At 38.9% G+C, this 24,822-nt stretch overlaps 3 protein-coding genes and 1 long non-coding RNA gene across 4 annotated transcripts; 2 read left to right on the top strand and 2 right to left on the bottom strand.

Annotated features, from left to right (window-relative positions):
* Positions 1–3,479: 3,479 nt before the first annotated feature.
* LOC125559058 lies at positions 3,480–7,054 on the bottom strand. Its single transcript, XM_048720908.1, has 2 exons — positions 6,630–7,054; positions 3,480–6,515 (listed from the first exon to the last, which is right to left on the bottom strand). Exon 2 carries the CDS (start codon positions 5,693–5,695, stop codon positions 3,974–3,976), a length of 1,722 nt encoding a protein of 573 aa, XP_048576865.1. The 5' UTR covers positions 5,696–6,515; positions 6,630–7,054; the 3' UTR covers positions 3,480–3,973.
* A 354-nt stretch (positions 7,055–7,408) lies between these two features.
* LOC5506292 lies at positions 7,409–9,960 on the top strand. Its single transcript, XM_032374679.2, has one exon. It carries the CDS (start codon positions 7,541–7,543, stop codon positions 9,122–9,124), a length of 1,584 nt encoding a protein of 527 aa, XP_032230570.1. The 5' UTR covers positions 7,409–7,540; the 3' UTR covers positions 9,125–9,960.
* Positions 9,961–16,265: 6,305 nt separating this feature from the next.
* LOC116614066 lies at positions 16,266–21,842 on the bottom strand. The gene is made up of 4 exons (XM_032374654.2): positions 21,715–21,842; positions 17,504–17,570; positions 17,051–17,240; positions 16,266–16,629 (listed from the first exon to the last, which is right to left on the bottom strand). The coding sequence occupies exons 2-4, from the start codon at positions 17,556–17,558 to the stop codon at positions 16,365–16,367; spliced, it is 510 nt and encodes a 169-aa protein (XP_032230545.1). The 5' UTR covers positions 17,559–17,570; positions 21,715–21,842; the 3' UTR covers positions 16,266–16,364.
* Positions 21,708–23,669, top strand: LOC116614067. Its single transcript, XR_004294342.2, has 2 exons — positions 21,708–21,840; positions 23,519–23,669. It is a non-coding gene; the product is annotated as an uncharacterized LOC116614067 (long non-coding RNA).
* The last annotated feature ends 1,153 nt before the right edge of the window (positions 23,670–24,822 follow it).

The raw sequence follows: 24,822 nt of genomic DNA, 5'->3' as shown, positions 1-24,822 counted from the left end.
TGAGAATTATAAAAATCGTCATTTATTTGAAGGTAGTATGTGAGTGGATTTATACTAAAACAATAAGACTACTCGTTCTCATTTTCTCGAATCCAATACGCGGCTCGTTGACTATCTATTAGAAAGCAATCTATTAAAAAGAAAGCAAGTCAACACGAACGGCATCAAAAACGGCGCGCGCGCTCACGAATTGCTGAAAAACGGCGTTGACGTCCTTGACCGCGCGCGTAGAACGTAAAAAAGGGAAAAGGCCGTTCGAGATTTCCTGTAACGGACGTCAACGCCGTTTTTCAGCAATTCGTGAGCGCGCGCGCCGTTTTTGATGCCGTTCGTGGTGACTTGCTTAAGCTCTGTATTGACTCATAGAAAACTCGAACTCGTAGTCTAATTGTTAAATAGCCATCCTTCAATAGGGTGATTTAGATCCACGACGCCGGCAAGAGGACGCCGCCTTGCGCACGTTCGATTGCGCGCGCACGCTTAATGTTGCCGGCGTCCCGTCCTGAAGAGGACGTGAAAAAGCATGAAATGCCGTCCTGAACAGGACGCGACGCCGGCAAGAAAAGCGTGTACGCGCAATCGAACGTGGGCGAGGCGGCGTCTTCTTGCCGGTGTAGTGGATCTTAATCACCCTGGTAAGAAATGAGGGGCGTGGGGTGCGCATGCGCGGTGGCTCTTCTACCTTCACACTTGAACACTAGTTTCAACATAAATATCCATTAGACTGGACAATGCAAAGCGTATTTTGTTTTTGACGTCAACTTCCTCTATAGGTTCGTCCTCCCAATCCAATTAACGTGTGCAGCGTATCGCAGCTTGTCGGTAGAAAGTTCCTTGCATACTTGAGTGTAGTATGTTTTTAATATGTTAACGCCTTAATTCTCAGCTTTTTTCATCTTTTTTTAGTAATTCAGATCTTCCTTTAAAAAAAATGAATTCTATATAATATATTATAATATATAAGACATACTTCGAGTGTGTCGTGGAGAGGCAATATATCTATAATGATGTTCGGATATGTGAACTTAAAACAGCGATTGTCCGTTCTAGATTCATTACGTTAATGAATGTATTAACTAGTATCATCATCAAAGTACACAAATACGTAAAAGTTTGTTAAAACAATCTGGAAGTTCATGTGAGCTTCCCTCGAGTTGCCAAATGTATTGAATATATTTCAAGTAGAAATCACTCAAGTTTTAAGTTCTGAGAGGTGCGCTGACTAATAGATGTTATTGAAAATAAACGAACCAACCGAGGCAAAGTTTTCCAAATTCAACAGCATAGAATGTGAAAGGAGTGCTTTACAGTGTTTTATCTCCAGTATTCAACTCACGAACCAATTCTGATTTTAAAAGCCGCCAAAAAACACAGACTCTTTGCATTCAAGAGACAGGCATCCCAATGACGCACTACACTTCGCAACATACGCAGTCATTTTTCTACTTGTCAGAGACTTAGATTTAACACGATGAACGAAAAGCGTATTAATCAAGAAAGTGAATTAAAACCACCTGAGTTGCCGCCGAGGATGAAAGCTAAAGGTTACTCGAGTTTGGTGGAGGAGAATCGCAAAGTCGCAGCCCCTTTGCGAAAGCAGGGAATCGAATCACCCCCTCTGCCTCCAAAGCCGAGAAAGATTAGCGACACAAACAGACCCAATATACCCGTACACGAAACTTATAGTGACGAGTCTAAGGTAAGACAAGAATCGCCACCATTGCCGCCCAGAAGTAGGCACGGCTTCGATGCAACTCATACAGCATTCACCTTCGACAAACACCAACACACAGAAAAAGAAGCCGCGGTTAAAGAGGTTCATAATGGGGCACATTACAAGAGTCTCGCACCCCTACATCAGACACCTACTGAGTACAGCTTTTGGGAGCCCCTAGTAGGACCTCCTGTACCCCCACCGAGGGCTGGCCATTTGAGTGTGCCAGACAAGGTGGGTAATGCAAAAGGCTCAAATGGACGCTTTCCTGAAGAACTCGGTGGGCCACCGTCTGTGCCTCCACGGCATAGAGCGAGCACCGAACCGTGTCAAACAAACAATGTAAAGCCAAAAGAGTTCGTAGAGCGATTCTGTCCAGAGCGCTTTAGCCGTTCTCATGCATGTAGAAAAAGGGTCAGACGTAAATGTAGGGATAATTCAATAAATAAAATGTATCAAAACGATATTTTTAATAAGTGTTCCTGTATGGCGCAGTATGAAGCCGGTGAGGACCAGATGGGTCTGGATCAAGATGGATTCCTGCAAAAATACTGCTCATGCAGTGAGACATATGATGATATTATCACTCAGAATGATTATGAGCAAATGGATGAGGCAGATCAAACGTGTGACTCGAAAGACGTTTATGAGCTAATGGGAGATATCGATCGAGTGGGCTATTCACAGTGTGATGGATCAAAATCTACCGATCTAAATGACGGTAACATAGGTTATCTGGATTGTGATCACATGAGGCATGTTAAGATAACCGCCACGGGTGGCAATCAATCCAAATACCAAAATGAGGACGAGGACGCTATTTCAACTGCAGATTTAGCGGAGTCTTTGGATAGATGTGTACTCCGTCAAAACACAAGAGGTTTGATAAATGGCCATGTTAAGGGATGTAGACAGGGACAAGGAAGTGCTCAGTTTCAATCCCATGCTGTTCCCAAGGAGAATACAAAAAATCGCCGACGTTTTGAATCTTTAACCAGAAAAATGTCACCACTAAGTGAGACACTTGCTGAATCCGGGTATTTGAGGATGAATGTAAAGAGTTTTGAAGAGGGCTTCTTGAAGACAGATGATTCACTCTACGATGATGTGCACATAGAGAGTAGAGACGAGATATATAATTACGTGACTTGTGTTTCAGGGGCGGACAGGGTTAATGACCTTTCTAAAAATATAGGAAAAGCTTCCAAAGATTTGAATTGTAACGTTAGATGGTAACATGGACAACTATGACCATAGTGGTTATTTGCAGCAGGATACGACCCAAAACTCCTCAATATCGCTACCCAAAACAGTCCGCCTTTACTAGTGCATCGTCTGTATAAAGTTTAGTTAGTAGAATCCATGCTAACATATCTTGTGCCGTTCGGCGGGGCCAGCAATGCTGTCCGGTGTTGGTGCTTTAACGCGGGGCTTACTGTATGTTATCAGGCGCGTACCAAGGATTTACCTGTGAATACAAATATGTTTTCCAATTTGCTTACTTGCAATGCCGTAGCAGGGGGTGGGGCACTGGGGCCCCACCCCCAATATTTTAAAAAATTATAAGGACGACCAGTAGGGACGTGGCTGTACCCCCATTGTTTTTTTTTTTTTACGTTTCTGTATTGTGCCCCCCCCCCCTTCCTCAATAATTCGAGGTCTTATACGGCTATGGCATGTGTACTCAATATATAACAGAACAACCAAGGATACAAAACTCAATATACAAAATCTTGCAGCTTGGACTACATTAATGGTATAAAAGTTTATGTATGGTCCTGCGTTTATTGCGCAAACGAATCTTAAAGCACAATTATAGCGACAAATTTCATCAAGCCTCTATTTTTCTAATGCCAATTAGTGGGATAAAAAAATATAGTACAATCTGATGATGCATTTGCTTGATTGTATTCGTTTGAACAATTAAATTTCAACAGCATTATAGTGTATAAATTCTTCTTTTCTGAAACCTTTGCCCAAACTATCATTGCCATTACCTTTTACTAATGTCTCAACAGCATTAATATATATAAAATCCTTTTTTTTTCAATGTAAAACCTATCATTGTCATGTGTACCTTTTGTACGATTTGTTTTTTTTTCTACGGGAATATTCTGTTATACTTCACTTCTTTGGTAGCCATCCTTCTTTGATGGCCTTGTTCAGTTTCAAAATATCGAACTTGCCACAACTATCATTGTCATGTGTACCTTTTGTACGATTTGGGTTTTTTCTAAGGAAATATTCTGTTATACTTCACTACTTTGGTAGCCATCCTTCTTTGATGGCCTTGTTCAGTTTCAAAATATCGAACTTGCTCTTCATGTTGAATTCCTCTTCCAGCATTTCCTGGTCAAGCGACATCAATAGCTCACCGTCAACTTGGTTTTCTCTGAACACCTCTACGTATTTCCCCAGATTAAGGCGGAATAGGAAGTCTGACACGTCATCAGTGTTCCAGTCTTTCATTGAACTAGACGGCTTTGTTTTGGATTCTTTCGTATTGAAGGATTGAGAACGTTGGACGCTCTGCTCACTTTTAGTTATTTGAATTGATGACTTGGAGTGTCGTTGTGATTGAGTATGTTTGACCTTATCACTAGCTGCTGTTGGATTGTGTGCTTTTGTTAAAGGCCTTGGGCTGCTCATAGGGTATGATTGAGGAGCTTTGTTCTGTTCGATCGCTACCAGTGAATTCGATTGATTTGGTGTGGCCTTCACTTCAATCTCTGCCGTTGGATTCATTGTGATAGCTTGAGTGAGTTTTGTTTGGTCTCCTCCCCCTGTTATTGCTTGTCCAAGTGACGTTACTTGTGTCGAAGCGGTTGACATGGATTGTAATATTTTCTCGACATTCTCATAATCCCCAAGAGAACTTTTCAGCTTTTTGTCAACTCTCTGCGGTTCCAAGTCATCTGTAACATCACTTCCATATCGAATGTCTTCCATAGAATGCATATCACTGATTATGTTTGGTATTTTCTCCGGGCGTGGGTTTACCACAGGCTTTTGTTTCAGCTTATCACTTATTTTTAATTCTGCCTGTCTCCTTTCACATCCAAGTGAGTTTGGGTCAGTCCCTCGTGATGAAGATAGTGTGTTTGGGCGTGGAGTGATCTTGGGCGTTATCACTATCCCACCATCATCATGGATATGATTCTCCGCCCTTGACTCTACAAAAGCATCACCTTCAACTCGTGTTTTATCGGTTAGGTACCTTCGAAGGCTTCCATCAGACATTGACCGTGCTTTAGCCTGTGATCTTGCTTTAGCAGGAAGCGGAGGAGCTTTATCACCAAACGGCATACACATGGAAGAAGCAACCTCATGATTGATTCTATCCGCGTTTGGATGTATCAACGGTGCGTAATCATAGTCCTCCTGATCTAAGATTGGCATCCTGTTTTGTGTGTTTGTGGTGCAATGGACTACTGAGCCTTTAAACCTCAGCATCGTAGGATCATCGGTGTAGCGTTTGATCTTTCTATCAGTTGCATCTTTCATATCTACATAGTCATCTGGTGTTTTCTTTATTGTGGATATAGAACCCCGCACGACTCTGTTACTAGACCTTTCAAGCGCAGGCTCATCAGGGCGTTTGTTTCCTTTGCATGCTTCAGATAGCCTATCCCTGTCGCGTTCCAACAATACTTTTTCAAATCTAAAATTTCCTGACTTAAATTGAGGCGAACGATTAGCGTTTTGTGTCGACACTTGCTGAGGTTTCCTCTCGTTTGCAACTAAGTCCTTTGTGGCAGTATCACGAGCCGCAAATGGTTTTGAATTTGACAACAAATCCATCGGCTTGATGCTTGGATCATCAACCTGTTCTTCATGATCACCAAATAAATAACACCTTTCTTTCCTCCCTGATACCATGTTGATGTTTTGATTACCTTTGTATAAAGATAAGCCCCTCGGTGGTGGCGGGGGGGCTTCTGTATCGGACATTATATTTTTATCTTCTTGTCGGCAAGCCATTAACCCCAGAGTTTGAATACACGCAAAGAGGCCCTGCAGCGTATTGTTTCCTAAACCCAGTGAAGCATACTGTGATTGCCTAGCGTTTCAGCACTAGCCTTTAAGAACATTTTGGCACATAATTAATAGCTTGCTATTGTTCCAATAGATAGCATTTAATTGACGTTTAACATCTTTGTAGACCCTGGCTAGAACTTGTCAGCCCTACACTCTAGTCGATTGTATTCTTTGTATCGATTTGTTCTTTATAGCACAGATCTGAGACCTTGGAAATACTTATATGGTTAGTCGTTTATGCATTTATTGATAGATAAAAATAAAGCTCATGTCTAACTCCTGTCTTACATGCACGCGTGTAATTTTAAACAGTATACAATACGTGACATTTAGGTATAAAGCTAGCTAAAGCTTTAAGGTATGTAAAGCAAAGTAGTTTCTACCCTGCAGTCTGCATGTGAGGACAGGGTCCTTATCAACCAACTGTAGTATAGATAATTGTTATTGTTAATCACCCTTTCTTGAATATTACTCAGCATTTTTCTGCTTTGTTCGGACTTGCACCACTACCCATGATTTCACATCGACGTTGTCCAATGGCCGAAAAGCTCTAGATATCTATCCCGTCGGGTTTTATTATCATAGGAGCAGCATCATCCAGTGCAGCCAACCGATTAGTCTGTCACAACAAACAATAAATATCCGTGCAGGTATTACCTGAGCTCATTCTGGGCAAGCTCGCTTTTTTGAACGCAGTCTAAATTCTTCTCTGGAATGTATTCAAAGCAAAGCAGTCCAAAGAAACGACCCAAAAATTCTCCACCTGAAGGAGCAGATCCAAAGAATCGCATTAAAACAAATCCAGAGCCTGAGACACATGAAGCGATTTATGAAGAAATATGGAAGGAAATTTCGGAAGAACATCCTCCGCCTTTACCTAAACGAGGTCCGAAGCTTAAACAGCGTTCAAAGACTTTAGACCACATAGAAATTCAGCAAGGTTTCAAAACCTTCACCATTGAGGATACGATCAAACCTTCTTTGTTAAAACCTCCACAATTACCAGAGAGACATTATATTTTTATCTTTTTGTCGGCAAGCCATTAACCCCAGAGTTTGAATACACGCAAAGAGGCCCTGCAGCGTATTGTTTCTTAAACCCAGTGAAGCATACTGTGATTGCCTAGCGTTTCAGCACTAGCCTTTAAGAACATTTTGGCACATAATTAATAGCTTGCTATTGTTCCAATAGACAGCATTCAATTGACGTTTGACATCTTTGTAGACCCTGGCTAGAACTTGTCAGCCCCACACTCTAGTCGATTGTATTCTTTGTATCGATTTGTTCTTTATATCACAGATCTGAGACCTTGGAAAGACTTATATGGTTAGTCGTATATGCATTTATTGATAGATAAAAATGAAGCTCATGTCTAACTCCTGTCTTACATGCACGCGTACATTTAGGTATAAAGCTAGCTAAAGCTTTATGGTATGTAAAGCAAAGTAGTTTCTACCCTGCAGTCTGCATGTGAGGACAGGGTCCTTATCAACCAACTGTAGTATAGATAATTGTTATTGTTAATCACCCTTTCTTGAATATTACTCAGCATTTTTCTGCTTTGTTCGGACTTGCACCACTACCCATGATTTCACATCGACGTTGTCCAATGGCCGAAAAGCTCTAGATATCTATCCCGCCGGGTTTTATTATCATAGGAGCAGCATCATCCAGTGCAGCCAACCGATTAGTCTGTCACAACAAACAATAAATATCCGTGCAGGTATTACCTGAGCTCATTCTGGGCAAGCTCGCTTTTTTGAACGCAGTCTAAATTCTTCTCTGGAATGTATTCAAAGCAAAGCAGTCCAAAGAAACGACCCGAAAATTCTCCACCTGAAGGAGCAGATCCAAAGAATCGCATTAAAACAAATCCAGAGCCTGAGACACATGAAGCGATTTATGAAGAAATATGGAAGGAAATTTCGGAAGAACATCCTCCGCCTTTACCTAAACGAGGTCCGAAGCTTAAACAGCGTTCAAAGACTTTAGACCACATAGAAATTCAGCAAGGTTTCAAAACCTTCACCATTGAGGATACGATTAAACCTTCTTCGTTAAAACCTCCACAATTACCAGAGAGAACCAAGCTACGAAAGCCGCGATCAAAGACCCTGGATTCTATACCAGTCTACACAAACAGCAGTATGGTGAACCTGCTTTACCCCAAAGCCGAGTCCCCAAGTGCTGAAAACAGCGGTACACGTAAAGGAATAGTTCTTGAGCCGATGCAGCCTGTATTTCCGGGTGAGAGCGCCGCCATACGACTACTACCCCCAAGGCATTGGCAGACTTCTGAGGACAGTGTCACTGACGAAACTTTGCTTGAAGATGAGTATCAGGCGATGGCCAGTATTTTTGAAAGTCTAGACGACACCTTAAAATCCAAAATCCAAAGTTGCAGTCATTCAAAGGAATCCATGTATGAGAATATGAGAGATATTTTCCAACACAAACCAGGAGGGGTTGTTCAAGAGCATTTTGGATCTTTGAACGTCGGTGAAGGTCTATTAGATGACGACACAAGTACAGAATACCTTTCCATGAATATGACAGGTTCCACAGAAGCAGCTGGGACTGGGAAACATCTAGGTAGCCCTTCTGCGCGAGCTGATAAAATAAACGATCAGCAAAGCTTTTCGTCGTCAGGTCGTTATACTAGCAAACGTTGCGTGGACAGCAAGCTAGCAGACCAGAAAAAGAAAGATTTTGCACCGCCATTGCCACCTAGAGGGCAAAGACCAGCCAGCCTTAGTGAAGCGCCCGTAGGGAGTAGCGCAGCGAGTCCAAATCTACATGTAATGCGTCGCCGCTCGCTAAATTATATCGGTGAAAGACCTAAGGAATTGGAATCATTTATACATTACAAAAGAGAAACGAGAAGCCATCAGTATTATGATTCTGAAAAACGCGGCCATCCAATGTTGGTGGAAAGTCTATCTCTAGGAGAATACGAGGGTAAAATGTATGGGACTGTTGTACGTCCATTTGGCGTAAAAGCAGACAAGATAAACGATGTGTCACAGTTCCTTATGATGGACCATAGATATGGAAATGGAAATGGAAAGAGCGAACAAAGATACTCTCTTTCATCTGACCATACGAATCACAGTCTCACAAGAAAACTGTCTCCTTCTATGAAAGACTGGAGTATTGATGACGTCTCCGAGTTCTTGCGATCCATTAAACTCGATAAGTACGTGGAGGTATTCAGAGAAAACCAAATAGACGGGATGCTGCTCTCCGATATGGATGAGACGTTTTTGAAAGACGTTTTCAAAGTAGAGAACAAACTTGCAATTTTGAAATTGAAAAAGGCAATTAATGATGGCTGGATACCAAAATATATATGTGTGAACAAGTTGTTTTGATTCGAATAGCTGGTCTGAACTTGGTCTGACAGACAGCAAAAGGGTCGAGATTCGGTTTCTCTAATGATAAGCAAACATTTTTAGCTTACAGGGCGGTCGGAACATGTTTCAAAGACCAATATTGCCTGATAATGAGGAATATCGAATAGCATATTTTTATAGAGTGACATATGTTATCAACTAACAAATAAGCAGTTATTTTCTTTTTATGCTTGGATGTAGTTAAAGAACGATCAAATTCCAATTGTATCAATTGATTTATATTCAAAAACTGCTCGTTCATAATGGACGCTGATTAAATGCATATTATCAACTAACAAAGGAACACTTATTTTACTGAATATTTTTTTCTTTTTCTGAAAAGAGCGATCAAATGCCAATTTTATCGATTGATATATTGGAAAACTGTTGCATATTAAGTAAACGTTGTCTTTTTGGGGTCTGGTACAAAGGAGTCTTAGTTCCTTTTCAGAGACTTTCATCATTGACTAAAGATGGTTACAGTCACTGTTTTTCTCTTCTGATTACAAGTCATAAAGTTTACGTTCGGCAACTTAAAGAATGGCAAGAGTAATGCAGTTTTTCCAAATCAGGAATACATAAGTTTCCTTATATGGAAGTGACTGCGTTTGGAAAAAACGTAGGTTTTCTTTATATGAAACAGACGTAAATTAAATCGATTATAAACAGTAGACAAAGAACAGGACGAACATACTTGCGATGCGTGATTGTTTCTCATGCCGATATGCACCAAGTGAAGTCGGGGGCACTGCGGTGAGACATGTCATCAGTTTCACACCGTTGGTCTTTGTCTATTAAAGGTTTTATTGTTTTGAGACTTTTGCTAATTTTTTTCTCGCTTACAGCGCACAGTATCGCCGTCCTACTCGCATTCCACCACATATAAGCGAGGGCAAGAACTATTATAATAAATAGAAACAAAAATCAAATAAAGCATCATAACAAGCATAAATTCTAAGTAACAATTTGTGTCAGCCTAGTCCGAATCGTTCTTGTCGTGTTTCCTGTGGCACAGGGAACCCGGTAAGAACGCCTGGTACTTGGCTGAACACAGGAAACCCGGTAAGAACACCTGGTCAGGCTGAATTTGTGTAGCATTTAAGTTATGAAGCACGGGGCTACCCTTTGTATAAATTTGTTAATAAGAACATGTTAAATTTAATATTTTTAACCCTCAAGGAATTTTATAAGGAGGATGAAAGGGTGTGGTGCCTTGTTATTTTATCAATGATTACATTTTTACACAGAACGAGAAGATCATATCTAGCGCCATGCTCTTCTCTATCCAGTGTAAGTCCGTTTCTACCTCAAATACGGATAATGATTTTCTTTGCATGAGTGGTAAGATGGAACTATATGTTAATAACAACTAATGCACTTCTAGAAAATATCAGACAAAATTTGAATAACAAAGAAACTTTTTTTCTTAATGTATCATTATTTGCATTGACTGTTGCACTTTTCAATTAAGGAAGCGAACAGTTCACAGCTGCAAGGCCTTGTTAAACATATACACAACTTATCTTTGGCAAACAATACACTTCTTTTACAAGGTCTATATTGTAACCAAAACAATGGAAGACACCGAAAGTCGCTGTGAATTTGTTAAAAAGAAAGACAGCGCTGTTAGGGGAAAAATACTTACACCTAAGCAACTAGTTGGAAATTCTGCACCTAACAGATCCGGCACAATTCGATTTAAGGAAGCTGAACCAGAATCCACAATGACTAAGGCTATAGTTCGTAGTATTAACGTCAGCTATAAAGTTGCTTTTCAACCACAAGTGAAGCAGAGTGATCCCAACCAACTTTATTACAACAACGACGCAGAAATTGCGGCCCTTCAAGGTAAAGAAAGCTCGGTTTGTCATCCCTTGACTATCACAAACTCTCGACCGCAGCCAAACATCCAGGTCAACCAGAAACAAACGCGATGGCAGAACGTTGATTCATCGAGACAAGAGGATGAGAAAAATAAGCGTTTGAGTGACGCATATGAGGACATGACAAGTCTCGCAGAGCAAAATATTTCGGACGCTTATAACCCTTATTCCGTACCCTATTCATCTAACAAACATATATTCAAGGCACTAAAAAGACCTGGGCGCAGGGATGTTACGAGATCTTCGCAAGCTCAAAGTTGTATTTATGAAGAGGTTCCATAAACTTTAGCTATACCTCACGCTGGGTCTCACAAAGGAGTGCTGAAACGACAAAAACAAGAGAGGAAATGGCCATCTAAATGGGTTAACGACCAGCCCCCCTCAAAATCCTGGCTGCGGGCCTGTCATTTAACTAGTATCTAAATCCTGTTACAATCTCACAACTAAGACAATCCCCAAGCTTCTTCACTTTGCTTTACAATTTACTTTTAAAGATATTGTCTGATCCCTGCGGGGAAACATGAGTAGCAGCACGTTAGAGATCGATTTTTTTTTTTCATTTAAGTGATTACGTTGTTAATAAAGCATTGCTTTATTGGTAATCTAGTTTGCAAATGGCTTGATTAATCGTGTCATTGGTTGGTTTTGCCCCAATTGTCTCGTTATATGTTCTTTTTTTTAAAATAGAGAATGCACAAATTATATTGATTGCACAGCTCGAACAGATTGATATTAATTAATATTGGTTTAATCCGCCTAGAAGATCATTCTCAACCTTGACAATGCTGTATTTTGCTGTAGTATTTTTAGACCTGTGCAGTGATTGAATTATGCTTATATAAAACAATTTCTTGAATCACTTGAATCATTCTTTTTTTAAATAGAGAATGCACAAATTATATTGATTGCACAGCTCGAACAGATTGATATTAATTAATATTGGTTTAATCCGCCTAGAAGATCATTCTCAACCTTGACAATGCTGTATTTTGCTGTAGTATTTTTAGTCCTGTGCAGTGATTGAATTATGCTTATCTAAAACAATTTCTTGAATCACTGGGTTAATTTTTTTCGACGTTTCGGCAATGCTGCCTTCATCAGGATTAGCGGTAAATTATGACGAGCAAAAAATAAACAAATAAAAGTTCCAGTGCGAGAGCACGGGAGATTGTCTCCGCGTGCGTTCAAACCATGGGCATTTGCTGGATGCATACAAAATGTAAAGGCCCTTAGAAAAAAAAATATCCTGTCACACCGTAATATTACGAGGAGGACGTTTCTCTAGACTGCGCGGTTTACGGTTATTGACTTAATTTGACAGTTTTTGGTGTTTTTCTGTGCGGTTTCTGTGCGGTTTTGCGGTTTTTGCACCCCCCCCCCTTTACGTCCCCCCCCCCTCTCTATTACCAACGCTGCGCTGAGACACATTAAAAGCACGGATGCGAGATATCGATGAATTTGACAGCTTGTCATCGTCTAGAATAAGTATTTCTGTTGTAACTTTTGAAATACTTATATTTATACCAGCCTGAAACATTAAATCTCCTTTTTTACGAAATCAGTGTCTATTGGTTAGTGTAGTGTCTATCTATTTTGGTAGTAGAAAAACGCAATTTGAGTCAATCAAACATCAAAAGTCAGTTCACGACTATGTGATGTGTAAATTTAGATAGAAAGAGATCACTTTGTAGAAATTGACAAATAATCAAATTATTGACAGAATTATATTCGTCATTGCACCCCAACATCAACTTCCGTTTTCACGATCCTTTGCGTGACCCGTCAATCATTGCAGTGTATGACCTAATGGTTTCGATCCTATTACGTCAGAAGAGACACTTATCGCCGCTTTGATGATAACATTATCACCCAGATCTGAATAAGATCTAATAATCTAATAAAAAAAAATGATTATTTTTTAACCTAAATATGTTTTAAACCCATTTTTTTATGTTGCGAAGTTTCCTTTATTTTGTTAGTTTCTATCGCAGAAGCCCAACTGAATTATGTCCATTAGGAAGTTAGCCTTTAACAGACTGGTTATTTTTAGGGGAATATGATCTTTTCCGTGAGCCAATAACGATCAGGCTTGTACGGGAAATTTGAATCTACAAATAAAGAGTCAATCAAAAGGCCAACTCAAAGAAATCAACTTTAACAGAAGCGTAGTCAGATACCATGGTTTTTTGGCTAGGTCAGCGTCTCTATTGACAAAGTATTTTTTAACTTCCCCTAGTCACTTTAAACAAGGTATTTTTTAAAACTGCATATAAAGCTCATTCCAGTACGTACGTTGTTGTCTCCCTGTGTCACGTAAAAAGGCATTGTGCTACTTATTTACCTACATTTTACCTTATTAACCTATATTTTACAGTAGTGTAGAGCTTGTCTGCTAATGCTAACCAAGATGCTATATTTTTTTTATATTAACACTGCGAAATGCAAACTATTTTTACACAAGTTTTAAACCAACACCTTGGAAACAGCAAATTTTTTAGCAAGAAACTGGTTTGTTCATTATAATTTGTTCCACTCTGGTACATCCACTATATTGTGCTTTGTCTGCACACTAACACGTCTGATAAACATCCTGTCTTAGTTGTATTCGCATGTCATTGAAGCTTTAGAACATGCTCTTCAAGTTTACTACTTTACACGAATTGTCAAATCATACCAAAGTGTAAAGGACTTTTTGATTCGATTCTGACAAATGTGAGGCTTTCATCACGAATGAAGGTTTCAAGTATTGATCCTGATACTTAGAGGAGGCCTAGATAGTGACGCAGCTCTCATCTAATACCTCTGCAGGATTGAACAACGTCGTGGACAACGCCTGTTATGGCAACAGCCTGCATCAACGTGAACTGCTCGAGATATTTAAGTAGAGGGATTTGAAATCGCGATGCAGGAAGATGATGTTCCCCCTCCCCCACCCCCCAGAGGCTCTTCGCTTTCAAAAGAGCAGAAACAGACAGCTCAGACAGTCAAAACAATTGACGTCAGCCAAAATAAGGTCTCACAGGCCGAAATGAGGCCAACGTTCAAGCCGAGAACGCGGTTTAGAACAAGATTGGAAGAAAGAATCGATGATGGAAATCGTCGCATCAAGCAAGTCGACATTTCCCGAATGATTGACGGTCATCAAGAGGATAGCATCCCGTCTCGAGAACACAAGAAACCTCCTCCAGTCAAGGCAAAGCCACAGAAAACAACTCCTGCTACTTCTAGAATAGCAACCTCTGAGACAGTGACTACAGCAACAAACTCGGCTTTGCCTATGCCAATAAAAGGTGCACATAAGACTGATAGTGGTCCCCTTAGCAGAAAAGCAACAGTAAAGTCGGATAGCAGAGGATATAATGTAGACAGGCACAGTGATTTTGATAAGTCTTCTTCTCTCCCAGATCTTTCCGAGCAAAATAGGGAAGAAGACCTATACTTGACGCCAAAGTTTCATGACAAGATTAACGATTTGGCAGGGTTCCAACCTAACTATGCAGAGAAAATCGGGGCTGGGAGTCTTAACAGGCAAACAACAGTCAGGAAAGATAGTAAAGGGTATGTCAAGATGGACGAGCCTATTAAATTGGACGAGCCTATCAAAGGGCCAAGACAAATGAACAGTTATTCCACGGACCCAGGGATACATAAACCATTAACAGCAACCGTTTCTTCACCTTGTGATTTTAAAGAACAAGGCAGTGACAATTATTTCGAAGTGAAGTCGTTACCAGGGACGAATGCGGACCGGGTTAACGATATAAGTATTCCGACGCCACCAAACCCGAGCCAAATGGAGGAATGGACAGTCAATGACGTCGCTAATCATTTGGTACATATTAAGCTGGGAAAATATGCAGAGGCTTTTAAACAAAAACAAGTAGATGGAAGCCTGTTTTTGGTCTTGAATGAAGACATTCTTAGACAGGATTTTGGAATAAAAAGTAGATTAGAAATAAAAAAATTGTTGCTCTCACAGAAAGGATGGACACCAAAGACTGGATAACATGTCTGATTTTCTCATATCGCTATTCTATACAGCGTCACAGCACGACAGCGCGCTACCGTGGCCACCTTGACAGTTTTGTAAAGAAAGCCAAAAAGACTGCGAGAAACGTGCTATCTGATTGGCATCGACGTCACTAGGCAACCAACGAAGGAAACTGACATTTGAGAGAATCCATGTGTCTGGCCAAATTGTATTGTGTGTATAACATTTCTATATGTTACCAAATATCAATAATAATTGTGATTCAAACACTCCGGTGCAAGCTTGGGACGGATCCTTTATGCTTTTAATTGCTTTAAATTCAAATGAGCATGCTTTTAATGTTGCGACATTTATACCAAGTGGCTCTTAATGTAATAACTGGCTCTTAGCGTAATACCAAGTGGTCATAATGTAATAACTGGATCTTAGCGTAATACCAAGTGGGTCTTAATGTAATAACTGTTCTTAGCGTAATACCAAGTGGTCTTAATGTAATAATGGCTCCTAACGTAATACCAAGTAGCTCTTAATGTAATAATGGCTCCTAACGTAATACCAAGTAGCTCTTAATGTAATAATGGCTCCTAACGTAATACCAAGTAGCTCTTAATGTAATAATGGCTCCTAACGTAATACCAAGTTGGTGTTAATGTAATAACTGGCTCTAAGCGTAATACCAAGTAGCTCTTAATGTAATAATGGCTCCTAACGTAATACCATGTGGCTCTTAATGTAATAACTGGCTCCTAACGTAATACCAAGTAGCTCTTAATGTAAAAATGGCTCCTAACGTAATACCAAGTAGCTCTTAATGTAATAACTGGCTCCTAACGTAATACCAAGTAGCTCTTAATGTAATAATGTCTCCTAACGTAATACCATGTGGGCTCCTAATGTTTAACTGGCCCCAAGCTGCATCATTCCAACGCAAAGCTTAAAAAATGTTTTATCTCCTCTCTTATTTATTTTATCTGCAGCTCTTAGGTAAAAACTAACTAATTTAAAGGTGCAAACTCGACGTTTACCATTTTAACGAGCACGGACTTGATTTATGAAATTTTATAAAAACTAGTTATGCCCCGTCAATGTTGTAGATTCTCGAGAGACAATGCGTCGATATTTCGCGACATTTTGGGAATCGAAAAAAGTTAAGAAATCTTTCTCAACAGCAACCTGGCGGCGACGACGACAGGAGCGAAAAAAAGACTGCGCTCACGCTTGGCGCTCAATTCAAAAGCGGTAATAATGAAATGAGTAATGACTTTTTATTATTTTAAATGCATAAACAGACTTTTGGAATGAATGTCTACTTTACATATGCATTACATTCTCTCTGTCCGACATATCACACCTCGATGCGTCCAGCGGGTAAAGCAACGTACAAATAGTTAGCTCCTGCGCCTCCTACACATGCGAAGTACGGGTTACCTCGCTGGCATTTCTGGTGGTAGTTTTGGACGCACTTAGCAGGCTTAGCCTTATAGGCAAAATTAAGGTTCGATCTGCTGATCTGAATGTCGACAGGGCCGCTCCAGCACTCGCCGTAGAACTGTAAGCCAAACATGGTGTAACCTTTATTGTATGCCGCTTTTGCACATCGACACGCTAATCTGTAAACAAGATTATATGGATTATTGTTTGTTGTTGTAAGCAGGCATAAACAACGACAATGAAATAAGTAAGCAATTAGGAAATAAGCGAGCAGGCAAACAAACAAGGAACAATGAAATAAGTAAGCAAATAGGAAATAGGCGAGCAGCCAATTAAACAAAGAACAATGAAAAAGCACATAGGAAATAGGCAAGCAAAGCAAAACAAAGCAAAACAAAGGCAAACAAACAAGGAACAATGAAATAAGTAAGCAAAAGAAAATAGGCGAGCAGGCAAACAAACAAGGAAGCGGACAAGCAAGAAAGCAAGTGCACAATAAAATAAACGAATAGGCAAGCAATGACCTAGGCAAATAGGCAAACAGGCAAAAAGACAAATAGAAAATACGCAAGCAGGCAAGCAAGCACAAATGGGACTTACCCATTGACGTACGTCTTCCAGTTCCTCCAGTTTATTGTCTGTCCGGAGAAGACACGGCTAGACGGATCTCGGTCAGTGAACAGTAGCTTGTTCAGCAAATACCTCTGCTTCCCAACATACCCGCGGTAACAACCCAGCTTGTACGGGAACGGGTCACGCGGCCGGCAACCAAACGGTGGAGGCTTGATAGCTAAAATAGCGAAATTGCAGTGACATGGGACTTTTCTTGGGTATGGGGATATCCTGTATATCTTAATTTCCAATAGAGGATAAAATCCTTTTCGGGAGAGGGTCGATTTTATTCGGTTAAGGCTCGTTGCTGTTCAGAAGACCCTTGATTCTATTCGGTACTGGCTCGGTGCTGTGTATGGTGTATGGAGCTTCGATTCTACTCGGCAGAGACTCGGTACTTTTCCGGAAAGGCTTAAAAAAGTGTCGAGTCGTGGTGCTTACCCGATTTGACGATCCCAACGCATAACAATGCAAGCACCAGTATGAGTAGCTTCATTGTCTCTTCTCCCTTGATGGAAAAAATATATAAGGAATCAGGGACCAGAAAAAAATTTTATCTAACATTTCTTTTATTACCGCTTGACCTCATTCATGACCTTGAATAACCATTATTACGTTTTTTCAGGTTGGTTCTCACGAGGACGAAAACGCATTACTGATCAATAAATTTATTTTTTTTTTATCGTCGAATAGACACAGAAAGTGGTTCCCCATACTACCGAGGGTTGACCTCGTAAAAAATGCTCTCGCCCTGGAAAACCAAACAAGCAATACTGTTTGGATCTTTTAAGCGTTTGCTGTCATCCGACAGATTTCTTTTTTTTAAGGGTTTGTTTGAGGTTGCGGTTTGTAATTTCTTGAAAAATTTGATCATTGACTTACAACATGAGCTCATATACATAATAAAATTTGTACTATATAAGTAATGAATTATCTAAAACATGAATTCCAAAGAGTTGTATTCAAACAAGAGTGACTTCCTGTCTTCACCCCCTTTGTGCTAGACTCTAGATGCTGATTTGCTGATGTTCTACTCTAAATTCGAGTGTGTTTCACGTGTTTGGATAAGTGGACTTCTATCCAGAACGACGATTATCTTCATATTTACAGGTTTTCCTATTTCTCTCATTTCCACGAAGAAAATACAGCCGTTCAAAGTAGTTTCGCTGTTTTAATGCCGAAAAGTTGCTTATTGCGTGTTACTGAAAGAACTAAAATCAAAAACCGTAAATTTCTATTGTGAAAAAAATTATAAAAAAAACTTTCTTTTGAATTAAGACTACAACGTTATATTGCATTGAGAGGAGAAAGCTCATAGTATTTTTGTCCTCTCTGTGTAGGTACATATTCTGATTCAAAGCATCAACAATATAGTTATGATAGATTAATGATGAATCTTAGCTCAGATATAAATTTTGAAAACATATAAATGGGATGATATCGCGCCAGCGCTTCGCTAAGATCTTTCATTTCTCCGTCATAGCGGAGCCGCGCGCGGAGCTCCATAGGTATAGAAGTATGGTATAACTATGCGACTTGGTTTTGTGGTCATTGCGCGGGTACCCTGTGGTGTCACTCGCCAGCCAGTCAATCAGCCGCGCAACTCCCAGGCCTCACTCGGCCCCGTAATGGCGGCTAAATACAAGCACGGAGCAAGGAAAAAGGTCTTGTCATGCGTTGATTATTTCTTTTTGCCTCAATTTTTGTGACTTAAGGATAAAGTCAACTAGAGGAGATCTACTAACATTCATTCGCGCCAAGATTTATGTAAGGATATGTCTGGTTTTAGCTAGTAAATTTAATTTTTTTTAGTAAGTAATAGTTCACATTAAAAAGCGATCACAACCACAAGAAAGCGACAAAAACAATGCAAGGTGAGTTTCGAACGACGATTTGTATTGTCTATTGAGGATATGACAGTTATTGGGCATTTTGTTGTCCTTTTTGTTTGCTTTGAGAATGCGAGTACTAAAGTTAGTAATCAAATTATTTGAGCATAACACCTTTTGTTTTGACATTCTTTGTTCTATCTTTATTCTTGATTCTGTTGAAATATTTCATAAAGGCTAACCAATATCGTGTTGCATTTGTCATATACTGGTAAACCACAAGAAAGCGACAAAAACAATGCAAGGTGAGTTTCGAACGACGATTTGTATTGTCTATTGAGGATATGACAGTTATTGGGCATTTTGTTGTCCTTTTTGTTTGCTTTGAGAATGCGAGTACTAAAGTTAGTAATCAAATTATTTGAGCATAACACCTTTTGTTTTGACATTCTTTGTTCTATCTTTATTCTTGATTCTGTTGAAATATTTCATAAAGGCTAACCAATATCGTGTTGCATTTGTCATATACTGGTAAAGAAGACCGTTCTTGTCTTTATATCCTGTGCTCTTAGTCCTAAAAAGATACATATCCTTAGAAGATACAGCAACTTTTTCAACTTACAAGAGACATTTTCCTTACCGAGGATAAAAACAAAACAAAATTCAACCCCTATTGCCAATATGTATTGTTATTGTCTGCATCTTACATCTCATGTGTTTATTATTATTTTTTCAAGTATTTGTGGAAATTAGTCAGATTATAAATGTCTTGATAAAAGGATTTTTTTGAAAGAAATGTCACTCTTTTATGAACCAGGGACTACCTGAGGGCCAAGAAGAATGCTAAGACTGGAAGACATGAGAATTGAAAACCATGTCTTGAAAGACATGTCTGAAAGACAGTAGGGAGTTCTTATTCACTAGTCATTTGATACCCCCACACACATGGTCCCAGGAAAGGGTGGGGGATTAGACTTTAATCAAAGCCTGTTTCCAAGTTAAGAGTCAAAAACAGTCAATACCACCACCCCTCTTGATATATTCTGGTTAAAAAGTAATCTAAAACCCCACATTAACCCCTGACTTCCCCAGGACCATAAGGGAGGGGGCTCAAATGACTAGGGCATTACTATGTGATTCAGCAGTACACACTCAATAGGTTTTTTTTAGAACAAGATACTTATATTATATAAAACTAAAAACATAATTTTGCTTTTTCAATAATAAATCTGTAACGAAAACAGTTTTCTATTAACTTAAAGATAATGGGAAAGGGGATATTTTAGGAAAGTACTGAATATAATTATCACATTATTGTTATTATATTTTCTTTTCAAACATTTAAAGAAGAGTCATATTTCTTCCTTTCCTTCTCCATGTTGACTATTTTTATGCAATTGATGCTCTTCGCTATTTCCCCTTTACACCAAAAACAAATTAATAAACAGATTTGATTTTTAAATTAGAAATTTTCATTTAGTACTTTCACTTATATCTTCTTTTTAGGATTTCCTTCCCTTTTCCATTACATTTATTTTAAAGGTTTAGATTTATTTTATTGGAATGGTTGGATCCAGGGTTTCTAAAAACACCAAAATATAATGCATTACTGGATGTATATTTGTAGATATTAATTGCCATGGGGATGGAAAATCACCACTTAAAATGGTACATTAAAACTTCAGTATTGCATCTTATCTAAAATTGTGTCTGACACTATATTCTATCTTTGAAATCCTGTTTCATTCATTACTTGTTCTTCGCAAGGACAAAGCTTGTCAGAATGTAGCTTTACAAATGTACATTAATGGAACTTTTATTAAGAGGAAGGGTTTTTTAGGGCAAGATACTTAAACTTTATAACACTAGCAACAATAATAGAATTCTGTTCACATAGCTTGGATAGCAAGACATGGCCTCTTTAGAGGCCTGTGGTGATGAAAGGGTTAAGATAATGGGAAAGGGGAAATGTCAAGAAATGCTTAATCAAATTATTTTCATTACTGTTATATTTTTTTCAACAAACCTTTCAAGTTGAGTCAATTCCCTTTATATCTCCTCCCCCGTCGACTATTTTTTAGTCAATTGATACTCTTTGCTTTCTCTCTACCCCAAACATAGATCAATGAAAGGGTTTGGTTAGAAATTAGAAGTTAGCATTTTAGCACTGGTGCCTTAGATGTTTTTTTTTAGGATTTGCTTCCAAAATCAATCTGTTTTTTCTTCATTGCATTAATTTTGGAGTAGGCAACCAACAACAAGGCCACTATATAATAAATGCTGGGTGCACCGATATGTAATGCATAAAAGGAGATATATTTTTGGATTTTAATTTCCAGACATTTTTCCGAATATTCGGTCCAATGAAGGAGAGAATCGCCACTAAATCAATGCATAAAAATTACAGTATGGCATCTAAACAGTCTAAATATATTATTTCAAATCTTTGGAATGCTGTTACATCCATGACCTATTCTGCACAAGGGCAAAGCTTGTTGGAGTATTGTTTTCATAAAAAAATATTTATAATGGAACTTCTATGATGGGACATAAGAATTTACCATTAGACTCTTGAAAACTTTGACAGCCATATTCACACCAGGGATTGTGTTTGTTAACTTTGATGTACTGCATAATTTAAATTATTGAATAAGGCCTGGATCCATTTGGTTGGTACAATAAATAAATCTCAGTAAAGAGCAGGATCCTAGATCCCCCAAAAATACCTCAATCAGTCAACACAGAAGGTGTTCAATGCTGGCTCCGCTTTTAGACAGTGCCTAAATCTATATATTATCCAATCATAATACAGCATCACAGTACCTTGTTCGTGTGTCAAGCCTTTTCACAGTTGTGTGTGTAAGTGGACTCACAGAGTTAGAATCAGAAGAAAGAGACAGAAAGAATGGTTGATAGCACGCCTGACTCGCTCTAGTACCTCATTCCAAGGTAGGCACGCAATGTCTTAACGATTATTAGTAACACTGTGTGTGCGTTCCGTGATTTCGCTTAATACACTGATTTATTTTTGTTTTTGAAAACTTTTAACAAGTTGAATAAAACTTCTTTTTTCCGATTATTGTTTATTATCGGGCGAAAAGGAGGCTCTTTATCACTTGGGATTCTTCTGTGATTCACACTTGTTGATGATTCTTGCTCAATAATTGAGCGTCACTTTAAAGTACTCTCTTGAAGACGGTTCATGCATATCTAATTATCAAGAAAATCTAGAAAAACAGGGTTATGTAAATAGCCTTGGATGATGAAGCTGCAAATAATGTTCACGTTGCCATCGACCATAGCCACCCTTACAACGTTTAGTCCCAGTGTGTGCGTGTGTTGTGTGTGTCACGTTGTAATTAAGTCCCATCTAATCAAATATGTTATTTTTAATTATACAATCACTACCGGGCCCTATAAGCCTCTGGCTTCCCTTTTGTCACAAAGAAGTACAATTTATTTTATTTAACGAGGGTTGCAGAATGTCCGATTACAGCAGCTTTCTTACCTATGGCTCTCTCTGTTATTGTACAATTAACAACAACTCGATAAAGGTTGATAAATTGAATGAAAGCGTTTATAATGTGGTCTTAGAGTGGTTTTCAAATACCCGTGAAATACTATTATTTTGTTTATTTAATACTAATTGTTCTCGTTTATTCTGGCTTGACTGTTGTAGTGTTTGTCGGTATAGAATTGCCGAGAAACAAGACGATTCTTCGAGGGACTCTTAACTTTTAATAGACCGAAGCCATATTAAACCGAACACACGTGCTGCGTAACCAAGCAGTACTTTTAACGAAATAACACAGGGAGCCCAATACTACAACTATTACATTTTGTTTCACGGGATTTTGAAAACCACACTAATTCATCTTTGTTTAGTTTATAGGTCACTGCCTTGCACATAAATGATTTTAGCACTCTGCAACCATTAAATTACCTACACTTCAAGTGAAATAGAGCATGATGTTGTAGCACATAGCCATAGACCTCTCCAGGGACATAACCGAAGGGGGGTGGGGAGGGGCTGCTCCTAGGCGAGGCGATCTTAAACGAAAAATTTAAGAGGGCAGTACAGGGTCTGGATGGGGTTAACAGACTAGCGAAAAACTTCTTAAAAAGTAACTGACTGCCGACAAAACATGAAAAAAACTAGCGACAAAAAACTTTTTGCTGACTACCGACATTTTATTTTTTCTGCTATTTTTACTTTTTACTTCCAATGTCAATCTATTTAAATTCGGCCATTTCAGAATCTGCACTATGTATTTTCTGTTGCATCAAATTTTCAGTGAATTATTATTCCATAATTAATTCATTATCAATAAGTTATTAACTACTAAATCATGAAATATGGTAGAAGAGCGAATACTAGCTTAGATTCACCAACTACCAACAAAGACCGATAATTCTTACCGACTAACCGACAAATTATGGAAATTTTAACTTACTACCTACATGCAGATCCCCCATCCAGACCCTGGAAGTAGTGACCTACCTATGACATATCTCTTCTCTATACGCTGTACAGTAAAGATCTCTTAAAAAATAACATTTAAGATTTTGCACAACATTTCATTATTTAACTTTCATTTTTGATTTTGTTTGTCTGTCACTTGCTTAGCCGTCACTGGATTTGTTCGGAAAAGCCAAGAGGGAAGCAAACAAGACAGAAACAACCAGCCAATTTGTAAGAAAATCCCCGACTTCTAGAAAAGTTAATAGTAAGCAGACCCACAATGTAAGAAAAAAAATCCTGCATAGTGGAAAGAAAAGAAAAAAAATCATGAACACATACACAAAATATCCTTCACAAACAAAATTTCTGACAACACCATAAACTTGATCCCCCTCCATAAATTTTCCCATGATATTGAGCAATAGCACAGCCTGTTTGGTTGCACTGACTATTCCCAAACGAAGAAAGGAACTTTGTATTCTGGAAAGTCGCCCAACGATTCTTACGATTTCACCTTTAAAGAAGCGTTCATTATTTATGGCCGAGAGGGGTCGGTATTCAGCGCCACTCCACTTGAGTTTTCTGTACAACTCCCGCTTTGTCAACATCAAAACTTTGTTGACCTCTCCCCCCCCCCCCCCCCCCCCCCCCAGGAGAAACCAAAAAACTTGTTTTACCCCCCCCCCCTCTTCTCTTTGAAAATCCTCATAACTACATATCTAATATTAAAAATAGATACATATAAACAAATCATGCAATGAAGAAAAAACCTAGAAATAATATTCCTTATTACCATATGAAGAAAACGTTGTTGTTTTGAGGGACTGGTACCGAGGACTCTTAGTTTCTTTTCAGATACTTTCCCCATTGACCAAAGGTGGTCACAGTCACTGTTTTTCTCTTCTGATTACAAGTCATAAAGTTTACGAAGCACCTGCGGTACGGTAACCTTAAAAATTACAAGAATCTTGAATTTTTACGAAATAAGGAATATATTAGTTTCCTTGTATGGAAGTGACCGCGTTTGGCAAAAACGACAATTTTTGACTGAATTTTCTTGATATCAATAAGTCAAATGTGGCCTTTTGGCATTTTGAAACAGTAAAAAGAATATGTTTCTATACCTATCACTATTATACTACGTATAATATTACGTACGCAGAACAATTTTATATTTTACTGCAAGAGACTGTCCTAATAAAAGATAAAATTGTCCTGTGCCCTTGGTCTGATAGATCTCCCAGATCTGGTACTTGCGGGGGTGTCCAAACCAAAGGTATCCGAGTCAGACTTTTTACACATTTAAATTATCTAATAACCTGCCATACTAGATTTCTGATATTTACAAATGCATAAATTTCCGTTTTTTATTGATCCTATAGGTCAAGCTTAAATGAACTACTACCGAGTAATAAACATTCTTGAATTTGTCATTTGTGGGAAAGCGTTCACGGCTCAACAGCAATAAA

Source organism: Nematostella vectensis, chromosome 13, assembly GCF_932526225.1.
Source record: "Nematostella vectensis chromosome 13, jaNemVect1.1, whole genome shotgun sequence".
NCBI lineage: Eukaryota > Metazoa > Cnidaria > Anthozoa > Actiniaria > Edwardsiidae > Nematostella > Nematostella vectensis.
The sequence above is the reverse complement of the archived record's forward strand: the minus strand, read 5'-3'. Positions and strand labels throughout refer to the sequence as shown.

Coding starts and splice junctions, on each gene's coding strand:
- LOC5506292 (XM_032374679.2), top strand. CDS start 7,541: ATGTATTCAAAGCAAAGCAGTCCAAAGAAACGACCCGAAAATTCTCCA.
- LOC116614066 (XM_032374654.2), bottom strand. CDS start 17,558: ATGAAGCTACTCATACTGGTGCTTGCATTGTTATGCGTTGGGATCGTC. Junction 17,241..17,503: donor CGTTGGGATCGTCAAATCGG/GTAAGCACCACG, acceptor TCGCTATTTTAG/CTATCAAGCCTCCACCGTTT. Junction 16,630..17,050: donor TGGAAGACGTACGTCAATGG/GTAAGTCCCATT, acceptor TCTTGTTTACAG/ATTAGCGTGTCGATGTGCAA.
- LOC125559058 (XM_048720908.1), bottom strand. CDS start 5,695: ATGGCTTGCCGACAAGAAGATAAAAATATAATGTCCGATACAGAAGCC.